This window comes from Balaenoptera acutorostrata, chromosome 6 (genome assembly GCF_949987535.1).
Source record: "Balaenoptera acutorostrata chromosome 6, mBalAcu1.1, whole genome shotgun sequence".
In the NCBI taxonomy this organism is placed as follows: Eukaryota; Metazoa; Chordata; class Mammalia; order Artiodactyla; family Balaenopteridae; genus Balaenoptera; species Balaenoptera acutorostrata.
Window position 1 is genome coordinate 123,279,714 of NC_080069.1, and position 15,581 is coordinate 123,295,294.

The window sequence follows — 15,581 nt, forward strand, 5'->3', positions numbered from 1 at the left end:
CAGGAGGTGCTGGCGGTACAGGGAGTGACACCCCACCCACTCGCTTGGCAGGTCAGCCCCTTGGGATGACCAAGAGCTGCAGCCCAGATGCTGCCTGACGCCTGGGCAGGGGTGAGGAACGCAGGCTTGCTCCCGCCTGGGTTTCTTCCCTGCTGTGACCCCTCTTGGGGATAGTCCTGGCTCCAAGCCCGGCTCTGTCACTTCCTGGCTGGTCTCTTCGGGCAGCTTTCTCCACCTCTCTGAGCCTTGGTGTCATTTGTGACGAGACGGTAACCCCCATCTTGCGGGGGGCTGTCCTGACTGACGGGGAAACCTGAGGACACCCCCATCCAGAGGGCTTCCCTGGACCCCTCGTGTGTGAACTGGGGGGAGGGCTTGGGTTTCACGTGTGTCCTTGCAGCAGGGTGTGTGTGCCCCTACCTCCACCCCAGACCCTCAGCCCGGCGGTAGGGGCTTGGCCCGATTGCCCTGGGGCAGTCCCCTCCTCTGGGCAGTAGGTGGAGGGCCGGCCAGAACTCGCCCAGGAAGAGGACCTGCTTCTCTAACCGGAGTCCACAGACCAGTCTTCCACCGGGAGCATCATGCATCCCAGCTCTGCCGCAGAGAACACCGAGATCAGCTAGTGATGTCTGCCCCGGCCAGAGGGGATGGGAAGGTAGGGGGTGATTGCAGGCAGGCCCAGGTTTGCCCTCTCTGTCCTGGCGGACCCACCAAGGGGAGGGACCCTCCCTGTGGGCCTACACAGGCCTTCTTAGGACTTGGTGGAAGGGCCAGGGGCTGACCCTTCACTTCCCAGCAGACTGGCAGGAAGTGGGGGGAGGGGAGAGGAGTGCCTCCAGCTCTGACACCCCAGCCCCCCAGCCACCATCTGTTCTCGGAGGTGGGAGAACGTGGCTCAGAGAGGGGAGGGGTCTTGCCTGAGGTCACGCAGCGGCTTGGTGGTCTCTCAGAACCCCCCTCCGGGTCCCCCCAGATCCCGGAGGAGGGTCCCCAGCTAGTCTCCTAGCTTCCATGTATTTACGAGGAAGATCTGCTTTTTAAAAAAATTTATTTATTTATTTATTTATTTTTGGCTGCGTTGGGTCTTCGTTGCTGCACGTGGGCTTCCTCTAGTTGTGGAGAGCGGGGGCTACTCTTCCGTTGCGGTGCGCAGGTTTCTCATTGCGGTGGCTTCTCTTGTTGCAGAGCACAGTCTCTAGGTGCGCGGGCTTCAGTAGTTGTGGCACGTGGGCTCAGTAGTCGTGGCTCGCGGGCTCAGTAGTCGTGGCTCGAGGGCTCTAGAGCGCAGGCTCCGTAGTTGTGGCGCACGGGCTTAGTTGCTCCGCGGCATGTGGGATCTTCCCGGACCAGGGCTCGAACCCGTGTCTCCTGCATTGGCAGGTGGATTCTCAACCACTGCACCACCAGGGAAGCCCGGAAGATCTGCTTTTCTGACACGTCACGGTGGGTTTACTGTCCAGAGCTAGCAGTGTGGATTGGACACCCACCTGGCACAGCCAACTACCGGTTCTTCTCTTTCTGACTTTCACTGCTGTGCCCGGACGTGACCCAGATGGGCCACTGTCACCGTGTCCAGTGTGGCCGGGCCGTGACCGGGGGGTAGGGGGAGGGTCAGGGGGCAGCTGGGGCCCTGCTCTGCTGTTACAGGCCTCACAGGGCCAGAAGGGGCATTTCAGGGAGCAGACAGCTTTGGACGTGGAGAAGGAGAAAAGGGAAGAGCGTTTCCAGTAGCCGCCCGGGTGTTCCGGGGTGTGGTTTTCCATGCATGCTCAGAGCTGCCCTGGTGGGGGGCCCCATCCCTGCCCCGCAGCCGATGGGCTCTGGAGTCTTGGGCAGAGCCACCCGCCTGCCTGGCCTGCTTCCTCCTTGGAGCCGAGCCTGCCCCGGTCCCCTGGGGCCCCGACCACCTCTCCCTGCCCAGTGCAACTGCGCTTGGGCGCGGTTCCCCCGGCCGAGGGACTCTGGCCCATGAGTGACCAGTGCAGAAACTTTTTGTGCAGAGAGTCTGCTGGTGAAAACGGAGCTGCAAGAGGCCTTGGGCTTTGGGCTGGGAAGAGAGGCTATTGGGGGGTGGGCTGTGCGGGCTGTGGCTCTGGGAAGCCCCCATGCTGGCTGTGTGGCCTCTCTGTGATACCTCTCCTTCCCCGATGGGCATTTCTAGAGCGTTCCATCTGGGCGGGGCCCTGGCAGGCCGCCGGGATTTCCTGCCTAGGCCGGGCAGGTGTCCCCTGGGAAGAGGTCAAGGTGGCATGAAAGGAAAACAGCCGAGTGGCTGCAGGGGACTGGGCCCCGCTTGGAGGGGGAGATGGCCCCGCTGATCCGCTGGCCTTTCCGCTCCAAACTGCTGCCGTTCCGAGAAGCGGGCCGGAAAGTCAAAACTCTGTTGAGCTTCGCAGCTGCCAAGAAACCGCGTTCCTCTGTCTCAGCAGCAGCTCCGGGCCCCTCCCTCCCTCAGACAATGGGACGGCGGGAAAAAAACCATTTTTTCCTGACCCAAGGTCAGTGTCCCCCTCTGCCTCACTAGGGTTCTGGAAGCAAGGGTTGAAACAGCCTGGCTGGCACCTGGGGGTTCACTTGGGTCTCCCCCAGTCGCCTGGAGCCGGCCACACCTCTTCCCCCGCCTGCACTTCTGCTGGACCTGCCTCTGCAGACGTCACAGGGGGACCTCGAGACCTCCTACCTCTGTGCTGACTTGGGCTTAAGGTCCTGGTGGTGGCACCTGGGCCGGCCCATCCATCGCTCCCTCCCTCCGCCCTGGTCCCCGTCGGACTCCTGCCCCACCTGGCCCTTCAGCCTACTCCTGCTCTGCCCCAGCCTCTCTGAGACCACACACCCCCGAGCGCGCAGTGTGTGATCACCTCTGCCCGGGCCGCCTCCTCCAGCCCCTAAATCTTGACCATCACCTCACCTCCTTACGGGCCAGGCCCTGTGGGAGGGCACAGCCACACCGCACGTCATGAAGCTTCACACACGGCCTGTGTGTGAAGCAGGTGGTTTATCCCCATTTTACAGGTCCCTTGGCCAGCTCAGGGGCCAGGAAGCTGTGTGGCCGATTCCAGCCCCCCGTCTGTCTGACACAGGGCTGGAACTCTGAACTCAAATTAGACCTTGCTCTCCAAGTCAGCTCCCCGGCACCTCCTATGGGAAGCCCTCCCGGTTTCCCTTTCCTCCTCCTGCTCTCTATGCCTTTGTGGCCGTCCCCATGCGCCCTTTAGCCCTGTGTGGCCCTCGTGGTGGGAGTGGGTGGAGGGGCCCGGCCCGTCGCAGCCCCTGATACGGTGGCCCGTCTGCATGGGAGTGTGGTGGGCTGGGGAGAGGGACATGATCCCTTGCTTGTTTGGGCGGTCGGGCTGTTTAGCCGGAGAGCCGTTTGTAATAAGCAAACTCCGGTGCTTCAGGGTCTCCCTGCCAGTTAGCAGGCGGCACCCAGGTGACTCTGAGTAACTGAACGGGCCTGCTGGGGCCTTCAGGCTGCGGTTTGATGTACCTTTGAAGTCTGCCTGGCTGCCCTTTCCCTGGCAAACTGGTACGACGCGGGCTGGGGCCCAGTGCCCTGTGGCCCGGGTATTCCCGGTCCCTCCCGCCCACCCTGCCCTCTTCCTGCTCACCTAGCGCCTGCCTGGGCCCCCATCACACCTGGTGAGGTGAGGCTGAACCCGATGCTGTCCCGGGGCCGGGCCCCGTGCCAGGCCTTCCGCAGGCCCACTGCCCCTCTAATTCTCAGGCCGTTTTCGGAAACTGTCCTGCCCGACTGTGGGAGTGGCCTCTGAGGGCTCCCAGGTAGTGCCAGCGCCGTAAATGAGGCACCATTGTCCGCCACACGCCCGACTGGGATGGCCGGCTCGTCCCAGTTTTAGCCCTGGAATTCCCGCATCCTTGGTAACGCCCTCGTCCGGGGCAAGCTGGGCAGTGGTCACCCCTGCAGGACAGGTGCCAGGAGCCGGGAACCCCCGGGCCTCTGAGGCCGAGTCTGCTCTCTGGGGGCCGTGAGCTGGTCTCGCCCTCCAGGGTGGGAAGCCAAGGCCCTGCCCCTGCTCTCGGACGCCCCGGGTTAGCCAAGGAGGACCAGGGGCATCTGCCGATGGGGCTGCTCTGTGATGCTGCTGGTGAACACGGACCTTGGAGGTCACTCTGCAGGGAGCGCTTTTCTGTGAGTTGAATTTCCACTTTCCTCCCTGCACACGCCAAGTGAAGGATGGAGAAGTGAAGAGTCGTCTCGGGCCCGGGTCGCTTTCATCTGAAGTGTGGAAAAATAAACCCTGTGTCCTAGATTCTCTGAGTGGCGCTAGGTGGTCAGACCCGAAGCTTTCTTACCTCCTGAATATGAGTGTTTGTTTGGATGCCGTTCTTCTTCCAGACCCCTGGGGAGAAAGAGCTCAGCAGGGTGGGCTGGAGGACCCCATGGTGGTGCTGACCCCATGGGCCTGGGGCAGGGCTGGAGGCCCCCGGGTGAGGGGCATTTCCTAATTGTCATGGAAACCCGGGGTGGGCCCACTGGGGCTGCTGCTCAGGAGGCCGTGGGGACAGTGGGGACTGCCTGAGTCTGAGGCCCTGGACTTGGAAGTGGACTCCTGGGATGAGCCCCCGAGAAGGGGAGGGAAGGTGACTCAGGCTGTCATATGCGGGACACTTGCTGGGAGCAAGGACCTGGGCTGAGAGGCTTACGTGTGTTATCTCATTTAATCTTAACAATGACTACTGCCCCCATTCTACAGTTGGGGAAACTGAGGTTCAGAGAGGGAGAGTTTCCTGCTCAGGGTCACACAGCGAGTCCATAGCAGAGCCAGGATTTGAATCCAGATCTATTACCTGCAGAGGCCTGGCTTTTAGTTCCCCCAACAAGTTCTCCCCGAAAATGAAGGTGACAGTGGCAGTGGGGGGGGGGGTCTCTGTTTTGGCTTCTTGCCAGGGTGTAGAGCGATGGCTCTAGGAAGCGACGTTCTCTGTCCTGGCGGGCCGTCTGCAGACAGCACAGTCATGAGATGTGCACCTGCTGTGTGCCAGGGGCTCCCTGGTCTGGGGTGGAGGGACCCCCAGGGAAGCAGGCCCGGGAGCCACCACATAGCCCTGCCTGGTGGAGCCCTGGGTTGGATTGGATAACGCAGGGGAGGCCGCTGCCAGATAGCAGGAGGGGTCAGCACGCTGAGTGCTGCACCGGAGCTGGGTTTGAAGTGCATGAAAATCAGGCTGGGGGGGGTCATCAGCTGCTGCCTGGAAAAATAGTAAATCAGTGCCGACAAGTGGGTTGCACTGCCCTGGAACCCTGTGTCCAGGCCCCGAGTCCCTCAGCACAGCATGGGAAGAGGTGAAGCTGGACGAGTTCCCCCCCTCCCCCCAGAACCCGGAGACCTGGCACCTCCTCCCACGGGGTCCTCTCGTTGGCTCCTGGGTTGTTGTCCTATAAGTCGGACCTGCTGCCTGCCTTGCAGGGTCTTCCAGTGTCCCCATCCGACTGCTCCTGGGTCCCAGCTGGTGTGCACCTGTGTTCGCCACCTTCATGCCGTGACCCCGGAGCATCGGGTCTGCCCCCTTCCCGACCACGTGTCCTGTCCCCACGCAGCCGTACACACAGCTACGCACGCGGGCACTTTTCAGAGGCCATGGTTTTACAGCAGATTCTCAAAGAAGTCCCGTGGACAAGGACCAGAGCCTGATTTATTGATCCCGGAGCTACGTTCATGCTGCGCCCTCTCCCTGAAGCAGTGACAATGGCAGCCCCCAAGCCCAGCTCAGAGCAGGTGTCCAGGAACTACCCAATGGATGGGGGAAGGAGAGGAAGGCGTGGTTTGGAGTAAGAATTGTGCCCCCCTCTGCTCTTTGTTCGGGGGTTTGGGCTCAGCCACTCCCTTAGGGTGCCGTGTTTTGGGGCCTTCTTCCTCTAGCGGGGGACCCCCCCTAGCCTCTGGCACTGGGGCTGTCATTGTCCTGCCCACACAGGGCCATGCCAGCCAAGCAGCCGGATGCTAACATTGACCTCGTGGTGGGAGGCATAATTTGGTGGGACCTTGAAGCAGTGGCTTTTGAGCCTCTCATCCCTGCCCCGCCCCTCCCCCCCCCCCCCAGGAGGACGGGGTGCTGGGGTGGATTTGACGCAGCCTGACGCATGGGCTCTGTTGGGGATTTCTTGGCACGCGGCAGCTTTTCTGCGTCCGGCTTGGGCATCCCCTTAATTCCCTCAGTGGTATGAGTGGGAAACTTGGCTTCCCAGAAGCGGAGCACAAGGAAATGCGTCCTCAGGAAGGGTCTGATGGGATAAGAGGAATCCAGCCCTGCCCTGACCCCCGGCCCCCCCGCCCTGAGGACCCGGATGACCGCACTCTGGTGTCTGGCCCACGGTCATTTCTGTGCCTTTCTGCCATACTTGATTCTCATCCCCTCCTCTTCAAGAACAAATGAACTCCACCATGAACGTCTGGATGTCTGGTCTAGCTGGGGAGGGGGAAATTAATGGTGGGGGTGGTAGATGTTGCACAGTGGGGTCTGGATGATCAACCAGTGCCTGAGACAGAAGGGTGGAGCCAGGCCTTGTTGCAAGTGACCCCAGAGTCATACCTGCTCCAGCCCCTCTCGGGCTTGAAGTTATAGCTGGAATGTGGCCCCAGAAATGCCCTCTGTGCAAATGTGTCTCCTCGGGGTTAAGTCAGGGTCAGTGTTGTAAAGTCACAGCTCAGGGCTGACTTGGGTACCTCTGCATGGATTTTCATAAGCGCTTCTTGAAAATGCTTCCTTGTATCTAATTTGGGGCTGCCACTTGTTGTTTTGGGGGGAAGGGACAGCTTGAGAATATCTGACATCCATTTATCTGTCTACCCATCCATTCCCCAACGAATCCATCCCCCCCAACCTGTCCTCCTGGCCACCCATCCATCCTTCCATCCCCATGCCCCTACCCACTCACTCATTCATCTCTCCATCAACCCACAAATCCCATCCTTCTCCCACCCACCTGTTCTCCCACCCACCCATCCATCCATCTATCCATCCGTCTGTCCATCTGTCCATCCATCCACCCACCCATCCATCCATCTATCCAACCATTCATCCATCCACCCACACATCTGTCCATCCATCCATCCGTCCATTCATCCATCATCCATCCTTCCACCCACCCACCCACCCATCTGTCTATCCATCCGTCCATCCATCCATCCATCCATCCATCCGTCCATCCATGCCTCTCTAATGTCAGGCACCATGCTAGGCAGAAGTGGACCCAGGCTGAGAGAGTGGTCAAGCTAGTGGAAAGCTGGTCAGGGAGTGGTTTGGGGGGAATGCTCCACCTCTGGGTCCTGCAGTCACATCTCAGCCTGGCCTGAGATTTCCTGTGATCAGTAGGGTGGGGGCCGGAACCTTCGGCAGTCGGGGTGACTGACGTTCGACTGACTTTTAAGAAACCAGAGCTCGGTTCCAGCCCCCCCTGAACCACGTGGGATCTGGGTCAGCTTCCAGTTCTCCTGTATCATGGGAGTGATTTCCTGACTGGAAGCATGGCTGGGTCAGTGAGGGTCCCTCATCTGCTGAGGGCCAGGGCGTCCTGATGGCCTGCAGCTCTCCCTGTGACCCGAAGACACACATCTGTCCTCCTTCCTTCTTGCCACATGATGCCCAGTGGGGGATGCCGTTGTCATGGTGATGGGAGGAAGGGGGGCGGAGAGCTACAGGGAGGAGGGGGAGCCCACCACAGAGAGGTCAAGCTGGGCCATGCCACGAGCTACTGCCATGAAGCCGCAGGTGATGGGGACCCCTGGTCTGGTGGGTCTGCCTTGGGACCTCAGACCCAGGGCCATGCAACTCTGTGACAGAGCTGGGCAGGACCCAGGCCTCCAGCTGCTGGCTCAGTGGGCTCCCCAGGCCCCCACCCCATGGAGCACAGGCCCCGAGCCTTGGTAGTGGAAGCTACAGGGTCCAGGCGTCCATCCCCACTGGACTGCCCTGCTAAGCACGTCAGCCTGACCCCCAGCAAGGAGGCCGCCAGCCGGGTCTCTTGTGAGATCGTTAGTAACAGACTTCCTACCAGAACATGTGCCCTGGGAGATGGGGAGATGCTCGTTTCAACCAAAGGGGCGTTTTTGTCTCCATGGAGGTGGTTAATTTAGGCCCATTGCTTTTGAACGAGCTGGCAGCCCCCTCCTCCTGGCAGCATTCACCCCCCTCTGGCCCCGTCCTCCTGGAGGCTGGCCTCTGTGCCCGGCGTGGGCTGGTTCAACCTAGTCAGGGCCATGCACCTCGTCTGCAGGTCCCTGCGGGAGAGGCAGGAGTGGGCGCTCGCACGCGGGTGTGCAGGGGACCCCGGGGAGCCCCGGAGAGTGTGTCGGAAGCCCATTTCCTTGAAGGGCTGCATGGGCTCCCTGTGTTGGTGGTGGGCATGGGGGGGCCAGGGGTGGGTATGGTGCCGACAGTGTGCCCTTCCCATTTCCACTCCAATCGCTTCTTTACCCAGAATGCGCTGTTCGTTTGCAGACCTGCCCCTTTCCTCCAGTTTGTGAACTGGGATCTCATATCAGTCTCCAGATGAGATCCCAGTGGGGGGTGACAGAGCCAGGCGGGCTCACCAGTGCCACGGGCAGGCGGTGCTGGGGCTGGTGCTGCGCCTGCATTCCTTCCCGTGAGCCTGGCTGCGCCCAGGGCTCTGTGTCACCTGCATCTCACGCCCTAACGCTCCTCACCTGTACTGGCCGGCCCCCAGCACCTGGGCAGCATGGGCTGGCTCCGCCCCTTTTTCCAGGAGTCAGGCCCAGGTTCATTTTGCAGTAGTGACAGGTGCGGCCCGAGACCCCGCGTTCCCAGGGAGCCCCCTTTCCTCCCCGTGAGTTCCCCTCCCACGGATTCTGAGCTGCCCAGGTAGACGCCTGTCTGCAGGTGACGACCCTGCCGTGCCGCCCTCCTCACACCGGCCGGGAAGCTTTCTGACACCTGGGCCCTTCTCTTACTCCTCCCAGACGCGTCTTCGGGGTGACAGGGTTTGCGGGGACCTTGGGCATCCCCCCAATACAGAACTGGGAGATTTTCATGGAAAGTAAGGGTCTCAAGTCCAGCTAAGTTTGGGGCTCATGGCCCACCCTCTCTGTCTCCTAAAGACAGGTTCCCGTGTTCCCCACCGAGGATGCCCAGGGGAGCCCACATCCCCGTGTCTGGGGTCCCCCTGGCGTGTGGAAGCAGGATAGTCGCATGGATGGAAGCTTCCTGCTGTCCCTGACCCGGTTCCCTCGTTTGCCCACAGGGATGCCGGGGTCCTGGACAGAGGGACCGACTTCCGGTGTCCGGGGCCGAGCTGGGCGTGGGGTCCTCACTCTAGGCACCTCCATCTGGGCGGTCCTGCATTACACAGCCGTGTAACGTGCACCCCGTTTCCTTCCACGAGGGAGCAGACAGAAGCCCGCCTGCTCCTGCGCTCGCTCCAGGGGGCCCGGCCAGGGCGGCGGTGTCACCGAGACCTGCTCACTCCCCTGACGTCTCCTCTCCCACAGGCCCTTCCCCTCGGAGGAGACCGCGGAGAATGACGACGACGTCTACCGCAGCCTGGAGGAACTTGCAGAGTAAGGAGCCAGGCGGGAGGAGGGAGGGGAGCGGGGCTTCACACGGGCCCCTCGACGGGCGCTGGTCTCGGCCGTCTGCCCGCGCCGTCCCCACGGGGGTGGTGGTGGTGTATCTCCCCTGCCGGAAGGATGCGAGGTTCTCCGGCCCGCGTTCCAGGAGGCGTTCCAGGAGGCTCCCAGCGTGCCTGCTGGTGACGTGGCTGCGGCCCTCCTCCCCAGGCTCGGGCGTCAGGAGGGCTGGTTTTTGCCGGGCTTCTCTATCGAAGCTGCAGTGGGGCTGGGGAGGTGTCCTAGCTCGGCCCTTGAAGGCTGTGCTGCGGATGGGAGAGAGCCGGCGTTTCCAGAAGCTGGGGCCCCTGGAGCACAGGTTACAGGCAAAGGCAGCTGGTGATTCTGGGTTGTCTCGTGGCCTGACGCGGGCTGGGGTTGGGCCGAGGCCAGGCCACCTGAAGCCACTGGGGCATCTCCCCTTCTCCCAAGGCCCCGTCTTTGCCTGCCCCGGGTCCCCCCGCTTCCTCTCTCCGAGGATTTCTTGCACCATCTCATGCAGCCTGGGACCAGCTGCCCCTCCCCGGCCGTTTCACCTTATGGTCCTGGAGCCCCCCAGGGGCTGGCAGGAAGCCCTGGGCAGCGGCTCTTCCAGAAGAGATGGTTGCGTTCTGCGCGGTCAGCTGTGGCCGGGGGTGGGGTCATGTGGCCCGCTGCTCGGAGAAGGGGCGGCGGGGTGGAGCTGGCAGGGCCGCCCCATCCTGCAGGAGGGGGACCGAGGCCCAGGAGGTGACGGGCTTGCCCAGGCCGTGGGGTGGTCCCACGTGGCTCCTGACGTGGCCGGCCCACTGCCCTCAGGCCATGTGGACAACCCACTTCCCTGGATTCCTGCCCCTGGGGGCCTCTTTCCTGTCTTTGTTCCTGGATAAACGGCTGTTCCTTCTGGGAAGACTCGTGGCCTCTCTCTCCTTCATCTTACAGCACAGACTGAGAATAAGAATCATAATCAGAGTAAGAGCCCGGATTTGCTGTGCACTTGCTGTGTGAAAGCCCCCAGCTTGTTCCACGCCCCCATCCAGGCTGCCTCTAGGGTATGGGGCCTGGGCAAATATTCTCTGCAGGATCTCTATCCATTTAAATAATTTGAGTCATTGAAAAATCAGCATGTGGGCAGCAAGCTGGCGGCCCAACATTATGTGATCTGTGAGTGAAACACTCACTGGCCAGTGGGCATAGCTGCCACCAGCCCATCTTCCGGAAACTAGGCTGACCCCAGTGTGAATGGTGGCGATCCTCGGGACACCTGGTCGACCCCATGTGGGTCCGAGGGTGGAGAGCACCCTGAGGGGGCAAGTGGGGCCCAGGGTCCACACGAGTCACAACCAGGGCCTGGAGCGCCCTACCTGAATGCTACTGCCCGGTCCCAGGAATCAGAGGAGGACTTGGAAAATTTCGAGAAGGGTGCACTCCACCCCACGGGGCCTCCCGAGGTGCGGGGCTGAATGAGGGGCTGCCCACCTTCCCCCACCCCCCGTAAGGGGTGAGGAAACCGAGGCTCAGAGAGGCACGGCCGGAGGGAGGCCCCCAGGGGTCCCCACCCGTCTGCAGCCCCCTGGCTGGCTGAGCTCCGCGCTGGAACTGCTTCCCGCCCGCCCTTCCCGGCATTTTCCGCCTTGGAGAGCCTCTCCCTGTCTGCCGAGTCCGGGCCTAAGTGCCCCCCGCTTTGGGAAGCCTCTCACCCTCCGTCCATCCGCCCGCCCAGCCAGCATCCCCACTCACACCCCACGCATCACAGAGCACCCACACCCCTGTCTGGCCTTTGGGGTGTTTGTGGGGTGCACTGTGGTAGACCGGAAGGTTCCCGAGGTCAGTCCCTGCATCTTCATGTCACCCCCCCCGCCCCCCCCCCCCGCCAGCCCCCAGCAGCTGGCACCCCGTGCCCGCGGCCTAACAGCGCATCCCAAGCGATAATGTTGGGGGTGGTAGGGGCGCACTGCTGGACTTCACCTCCTTCTCTCCCCCACTCCACCCCACGGTCTCCTTGTGAGGTGTGTTCTAGAGGGGCCCCTGCTTTACAGATAAGGAAACTGAGGCCTCGGGAGGGGAGCTACTGGCCCTTGTCACTCAGCGAGGGGGCGGCAGAGCTGCCCTTTTACCCCGAGCCTGTGCCCTCACCTCCCCACCATGCAAAGTCAGTGCCCCCCGCCCCCAGGGTCCGGGGTGCCCCTTGCCCGGTGCTGAGTGTCGGGCCCTGATCTGCCATTTCTCCCGAGTCACCCCCAAGCTGAGGCTGGGGGTCTCTGCCCTCCCGAGACATGCATGAGGGGTCAGCAGAGGCTGAGGGTTCCAGGATGATGGGGCCCACGCCGCCCTTGTGCAGCTTCCTCTGTACCAGCCAGGCCCCCCGCTTAGCCTGTCCCAATGGCTCTTTCACGTTCAGTTTGGAGGATTCCTGGGCGGTGAGTTGGCCAGCGACCCCGGGCGCCCATTTTCCCCTTTCTCGGTCTATTCTCCATGTGTCTGACCTCTCACAGGACGGAATTCCTCTCGCATGGAGAAGCCAGTCTGGGGGATGTGTGGCTTTGCACACAGTTCAATAATATTATTCCATGACATTAAGCGTGAGCTTCCTTAATCCAATGAGTTCCTTATGACTGCAGTTATTGCAAACGTAAATCATGCATTAATAGGGGAGGGGAATGAATTTGAGTCTTGAAGTTGCGGTTTGGTCCCAGAGGCTCCAGGTTAATAAATTTTTCATGCTTTTTTTCCCCCTTCTCCTTTTACTGAAAATCAAGATTTCCTAGCATCCTGTCTCTGTGGACTTGGGATTCATATTTATCCATTATGGCAATTTACAAGACACAAACAGAAATGCCATTTCTTCCCTGGCCTCCCCGGGGCAGGGAACGGGGCGCTGGCCTGGATCTGATGCCAAGCAGCGCCAGGGAGCCAGGGAGTGACGTTTCCAGCAGAACTGGCTAATTCTTTCCTTTGGGCTCTGGCCAGGTGTCAGAAAGGATGATCACCTCGTGTTTCTAAGGGGCCCCTCCTGATCTCCTAGACCTCGGACGCTCCGCAGCTGTTTGGGGAAAGGCGAGCGTGGTGGGGGGCCTGGGCACCAGTGGGGGACTGCCAGCGGTGCATGGCCCCAAGGACGCCTCCGTTCAGTCAGCCCATCAGTCATGTGTTTGTTCAGCTGCCAGCTGGTTCCCGTGCACTTTCTGGAAATTTAAAGCGCGGTCGGGGCAGCGGGAGTGGGGAGTGGGGAGTGCGCTGGGGTGCGAGGGGTGAGCGTGGGCGTCGCTGGAGGAGAGACGCGGCTCTCCCGCGTGGGCCCCTCTCAGGATCCTCGCTAGACGCGCCGTTCCTACCGGGCGTGTCTTCACAGCCCCCCAGTGTCACCCCGGCGGGTCATGGAGGGCCCTGCAGCCTCAGCCCACGAGATGCTGCTCTACACTGAGAGCCCCCTTCCACCCGCCTAAAGCAGGAGCACTGACCGGGCGGTGCAGGAGCCTCTGCCTTGTTCCCAAAGCAGCCAAGGGCATCTCTGGGCAGACCCGGAGCCTCGGCTCTGGCGTGTCCTACCACATGGGCTTTGGCGGGTTACCCAGTCTCTGCGCCCCGGCTCCCCTGTGTGTAACACGCGGTGTCGGTCCTCAGCTACACTGCAGTAGCACAGCGCCCAGCGGGCACACCCTGAGCGCCCAGGCAGCGGAGGCGGTTCCCATCCTTCCGGTCTACCAAGGATGTGGTCTTTGTCTCCAGTTTCCAAATGGCCATGGCAGCGCGGTCCAGGAGAAATCAAACATGAGCCGCCTGTGCGATTGTTAATTTTCTAGTAGCTGCACCAGAAAGAGAAAAAAGAAACAGGTGAAATGAAAGAATGTATTTTTACTGAACCCAGTGTATCATCTAGTTCAACACGTAAGCATTAACATAACAGATCGTTAATGAAGTAGCTGACAGTCTCTTGCAGAATGTGAGTCGGGTCAGTCCACTGGCCACGTTTGTGAGCTTGCAGCCACATGTGGCTTAGTGGCCCTATGTGGGCAGCCTGGGTCTCAGATCCAGAACAGCATTCCGGGGGCCAGCGCAGAGCCCCCTGCGTTTGAATGGATGATGCTGAACGAAGATTATGTTCTCTAGCACTCTACGCTCACTTTTGAGATCCTTGAATAATGTATAATCAGATAATAGAGCAGCTGGTTGAAAAAATTAACACAAAATAGTGCCACTTAAGAAAGGCTTCATCAAGCAAACTGAGCCCCAAATGAGAGGCCTGTTTTTAAACTGCCCTGACGATTAGTACCTTGCATTTTGCCTAATGGCTCGTCCCTCCCGCTACCCCCTGCTTCCTTCCAGGTGCTCCCGGGAACCTGGAGCTGCCCCCCTACTTTCTCATACCTGCCCGACTCCTGGGTGGGCCAGGGTTTAGGCATCTGCACTGGGGGAGCCCCCCACGCAGGGCTGGGAGTCAGATTTGCACACAGAAAAACGACACTCATGAGACAATTCACCACGGGAGTCCAGAGTGGGGCTGGGTGAATGCCAGCTCAGAAATCAGGGAAGGCTTCTCAGAAGAGGTGACCCCTGAGTCCTGGAGCCCAAGTGGGAAGCGGCTGAAGGGCAGGGCTGGCGTCCCAGTGGAAGGAGCAGCCTTGCCAAGGCCTGCCCCCGCAGAGGCGCGGCAGGTTTGAGACACCGCAAGGTGTTGGCAAGAAATCAGAATTATCGAAGCACCCTGGGACGCGCTGGGAGGACCACCCTCCTCATACCAAGGAAGGCACGGCCTGCATCAGAAGACCTGCAGAGACCCCCCCAGCTGGCTGTGCTTCAGCGCTGGGGGGCGCCCGGCGTGGAGGGGGTGCCTCAAAGTTATCCTTGCCGGCTGGAGAGGGAACATCACGCGGGCCGAGGAACAGCAGGGGCGCGTCCGTCTCGGCCGCACGTGGCTCTCGTGGTGGCGTTCTGTCTTTCTCTGGGCCCATTTGATCCTCCTCGGGGCTCACTGCCCCCGTCTCCGGAGTGAAAGCACCAGCCCAGATGCCACGTGGAGCGCTTCGAGCTTGAAGGAGCCACGGTTTCGCGATCCAGCAGCCTGCTCCTTGACACTGGTTTCGCTTTCCTCGGAATTGAAGTGATTTTCAGGCTTCAACGAATGTGATCGTGACACGGCAGGGAGTATAATTCATCCGTAAACGTACAGCTGCGTGCTTCATCACATCATAAGATGACTTCGCAGCTTTAATGGTGTCGTGTTAGCATCGTCGGGGTAATTTTTTAAGATGCATAAAATGTAGGAGTTTCCCCGAGTCGAAGCCGCTTTCAAGGGGCTTTGGGCATCTTCTTGGAGCTGGTCTTCCTGGTCCCTGGGGAATGAGGTGGGAGTGCACAGGTGGGGGGCTGCTTGCTGGGAGGGCAGAGGCCACGCCCCTTCTGCCGGCCCCCTACTGCAGGGGACGAGCAACTGTCGCTCTGCCCGACGAGGGAGAGCCTGTGCCCACCCCAGCCGGTGACCTTGCCCGCCCGCCTCTCCCAGCCTCAAAGAAAGTTCCCTTACGTTCACGCCGCCTTACGTGAGACTTCAGTGTCGAGCAGGAGACCTGCACGTGTGGGGGACACCCCAGAGCGAGGCCTGGATGGGTCGCTGGGTTTGGGGGCATCTCATGTTTCTCCCAAGGGATTGCTTCTCCAAGGGGACAAGTTTGAAAGCAGACGACACAGAACCAGCCCCATTAAAAACAAACCACACACCCCGCTTCGTGCAGAGCACAGACCCCACCATGGCCCAAAGGGGGTTGACTGTAAAGCCCCCCAAAGCGGCGGTGTCGGTGGCCGCCCTCCTCCGGCTGGTGGAGGGCCTGGCTGGACAGGGACGGGCGGGGTCCCCTGGGCCCTGGGCGCTGCGGAGGTCTCCGCCCTGCGCTGCAGCCTGCTTCCCCGGACGGGGCGCCCCGGCTCCCGGCTGCTGAGGTGGTGACAGCCCGGCACAGGCAGGCCTCGGCCCTCCCATGGTCCTTGCTGGGCAGGCCCACCCAGTCTGCCGGCCCAGCT

General features: G+C 61.2%; 1 protein-coding gene across 7 annotated transcripts in view; it reads left to right on the forward strand.

The window, feature by feature from the left end:
- VAV2 (vav guanine nucleotide exchange factor 2) overlaps nt 1–15,581 on the forward strand; it is a 185,397-nt gene that overhangs the window by 113,497 nt on the left and 56,319 nt on the right. For all 7 annotated transcript variants that reach the window (XM_057547699.1, XM_057547692.1, XM_057547696.1 and 4 more), the window contains exon 4: nt 9,468–9,536. In XM_057547699.1, coding sequence (XP_057403682.1) covers nt 9,468–9,536 — 69 coding nt within the window. The remainder of the gene's footprint in view (nt 1–9,467; nt 9,537–15,581) is intronic.